The sequence below is a fragment of the Papilio xuthus genome, unplaced genomic scaffold, assembly GCF_000836235.2.
Source record: "Papilio xuthus unplaced genomic scaffold, Pxut_1.1 DF828177.1, whole genome shotgun sequence".
In the NCBI taxonomy this organism is placed as follows: domain Eukaryota; kingdom Metazoa; phylum Arthropoda; class Insecta; order Lepidoptera; family Papilionidae; genus Papilio; species Papilio xuthus.
Window position 1 is genome coordinate 5,156,304 of NW_013530472.1, and position 2,912 is coordinate 5,159,215.

Here is a 2,912-nt window from a genome sequence, read left to right on the forward strand (position 1 = left end):
GCGCCCAGCAGTCTGCGCGCGCTCGACAGCACCGCCTCCAGCGCGTCCTCGTCACCCGACCCCGCGAACCGCAGCCCCAGCGCGAAGCACGCACCAGATATTATGTTGCAGTACGCTTGGCTGAGAACCATTGAAGTGATTTTAGTATTATCAATCTATTAATAGCTCAAGGTCATTAACAATAACGTGTGTTTACTTCATGGCCTCGTAATCGATGTTGTCATCGCTTGGTTTGACGAAGCAATACGGCCGGATGGTAGCTGGCACCTGCTCCTCCACCCACTCCTCAGACGCTTCGATGCTGTCCCACAGGATCAGACCTGCAATGTTATAACAATGGTATTTCCTACCTTGTCACAGCAACCATACGTATGTGTGTGTGTGTGTGTGTGTGTGTGTGGGTGCACCTCTAGCGATGACGCGCAGCATGAGCAGGTCGGGGCGCACGAAGTCTAGCAGGTAGGGCGTGGCGGGCGGGGCGAGCCAGGCGGCGGGTGCGCACTGACCCGCGCGCAGGTACAGCAGCCCCAGCGCCAGCGTCGCGCCCGGTGATGTCACGTCCACGTTGGCCCCGCCCCCTGCACCGGAGGACACGCCCCCGCCGCACCCCTCGCGACCTGAGTAGACAAACCTTATTAATTAAATTAATCTCTCCATCTGCGAGCCTACGTTCGTATAGCATGCGTTTGAAGTTAATATTCCAGACCGTATGCGTGCCTCTCTCCGCCGAGCACGTAGGCGCGCAGGCGAGGAGCGAGGTGAGGTGGGGCGGAGTCTCCGGCGCCTACGCACACCAGCCCCAGCGCCAGCCCCGCTGCCAACGCGTACCCCTCACGCTCCACGCAGTTCTCCAGTTCCGGACCCGGCGGCTTGCCTAGAAAAAATTTTTTTTTTTAAATTAAAACACACTTCAATAGATAACCACAAAAATTTGCTTTAACGATATATTTTCTAAAATTAAAATTGCATATTTTGAAATTTTGTGACTCTTTCCCTTCATTATGTACACAAGAATAGTTACTAAATACAATAAATTAGTAAATAAATATACATAATTCACCTATCTCATTGAGCAGGACCTGTGCGTAGTGCGCATGCGCAGTGGCCTGGTACAGCAGACCCACACCCAGCAGCGCCGCCACCAGGATGTTCTGCTGGATGTCTAGCTCGATTGAAGTGGGCGGCAGGAGCGCCTCCAGATGAATGCTCATCATCTTCGTAGCTTGCACGTCCATAGTACCTGAACAATTCAACGCAAACGCTTTTTAAAATGTAGATGGCGTTGTAAATAATCTGTTAGTATCAGCGCCATCTATCGTGCTGACCTCTGTACGTGGCTGCGAGGCCGAGCAGCAGGCCGATGCTGATCATCTCGTTACATTTGACGAAGTAGTCGAACATATTCATGTAGGGCATATCACGCAGATGCCCATTCAGTCCCAGCGCCAGCAGGAAGCCCGCGTGCTCCGCCGACATATCCTGAGTGCCCTGGACATACCACAAACCAATTGCATGGAATGGATTATTAAAATACATTCAAGTACCGCTATAATCAATTATTCATTAATATTATACTCCTTTTTTGGGTTATACAGAATACTTATAACTTCAATTTGACGTGAAACGTTTTTTTGATCCTTGTGATAGTTGTCTGATAAGATTTAGTATTATAAAAATATCAAGTATTGGTCAGCCCGAGGTGATGCAGGATATGAACACAACTCTATTCTCCTACAGTATTACTACGTGGTAACTGGATGCAGGCCACTATCTCATTTCTTTTAATTAAAAATATGAGTGCATGCAATGTTACTGTTTGTACAACATGTACATTTCTGTTGTACAACAAGTTCGTACAACTGACCCTTGGCTTGTTGTAGACAATCCAGCTGTGATGTATGGTGCGTCCGGCGACTGGCACGAGCGCGAGTCCGGCGGCGGCACCATTGTGGAAGGAGGGCCACAGTAAGGCAGCGGGTGCGGTGTCGCTCAACGTGACAGCGTGACAGCGCGGCGGCGGACCGCGTCCCGTCACGCACAGCCGCGCCGGGCGTGCCGGCTCTGTAGCACCCGCGGGCACCGTGCGCAGCGTCACCATACCTCTGAAACACGTGTACCATGGGGAGTCATACCAACTTTCTTCCACAATGATGAGTGATGAGGTGTTCGCGTAATATGTCTCGCATAGTCGTGGTTTATTCATCAGCGGTTTTTCCAAACACATAAACCTTTCCTTCATAACAAAGGATGCGTTAAAGAACGGCAACGTATCTGCGGTTTCTCTATTGTTACGAATATCGGATCGATTAATATTGGAACTATCATAACTAAAATTGCGTTAGTTACCTGGCGACAGGCAAGGCTGTGGTCCTCGTGGTGATCGCGTACAGGAACTTCTCCTGCTCCTCGATGAAGTCGTGGTCGGACACCTCGGGCCGCTGCGTCAGGTTGATGGTGGCAGGGATAGAGGACTGCAGCAGCCGGAACACCTCCGTCATACTGTAACGTTGACAAACGAGGATATTTGATCCGGTGAAAGGGACTTCTGTTGTTGTTAGTTGCCAGAAAATATATAAAACCTTCTTAGACATAGAAAATAGAATAAAAAAAAATAGATAAAAATTTTGACACTGAGAGGGGACGCTAGTGAGCTATCATAATTTATACCGTCTGTCATATCACAATGCAATATTAGGTTCAATATTTGTGATATAAGAGTTATTATGGTGATAGTGATATTCGATCTTAAGGATATATCGTGGTCTCCCTCATTTGCTTTAAAAGGAAAGAGATAGCACTACATTTCCATGCAAGTATTTTAGCGTGTTCTCGTACCGATGGTCCCGGGGGTAGAGTAGTGTCAGCAGCTTAGTGTTGAGGTGCTCCATGCCGGTGAGCTCCTCCTCCCGCGC

The 2,912-nt window shown here is 49.1% G+C and overlaps 1 protein-coding gene across 1 annotated transcript in view; it reads right to left on the reverse strand.

Annotated features, from left to right (window-relative positions):
• Positions 1 to 2,912, reverse strand: part of shtd (anaphase promoting complex subunit 1) — an 11,336-nt gene that overhangs the window by 1,994 nt on the left and 6,430 nt on the right. Inside the window, exons 10-18 of the mRNA XM_013306439.1 lie at positions 2,836 to 2,910; positions 2,347 to 2,499; positions 1,865 to 2,102; positions 1,326 to 1,488; positions 1,061 to 1,240; positions 707 to 874; positions 408 to 617; positions 197 to 320; positions 5 to 120 (exon numbers count right to left, since the gene is read on the reverse strand). Coding sequence (XP_013161893.1) covers positions 5 to 120; positions 197 to 320; positions 408 to 617; positions 707 to 874; positions 1,061 to 1,240; positions 1,326 to 1,488; positions 1,865 to 2,102; positions 2,347 to 2,499; positions 2,836 to 2,910 — 1,427 coding nt within the window. The remainder of the gene's footprint in view (positions 1 to 4; positions 121 to 196; positions 321 to 407; positions 618 to 706; positions 875 to 1,060; positions 1,241 to 1,325; positions 1,489 to 1,864; positions 2,103 to 2,346; positions 2,500 to 2,835; positions 2,911 to 2,912) is intronic.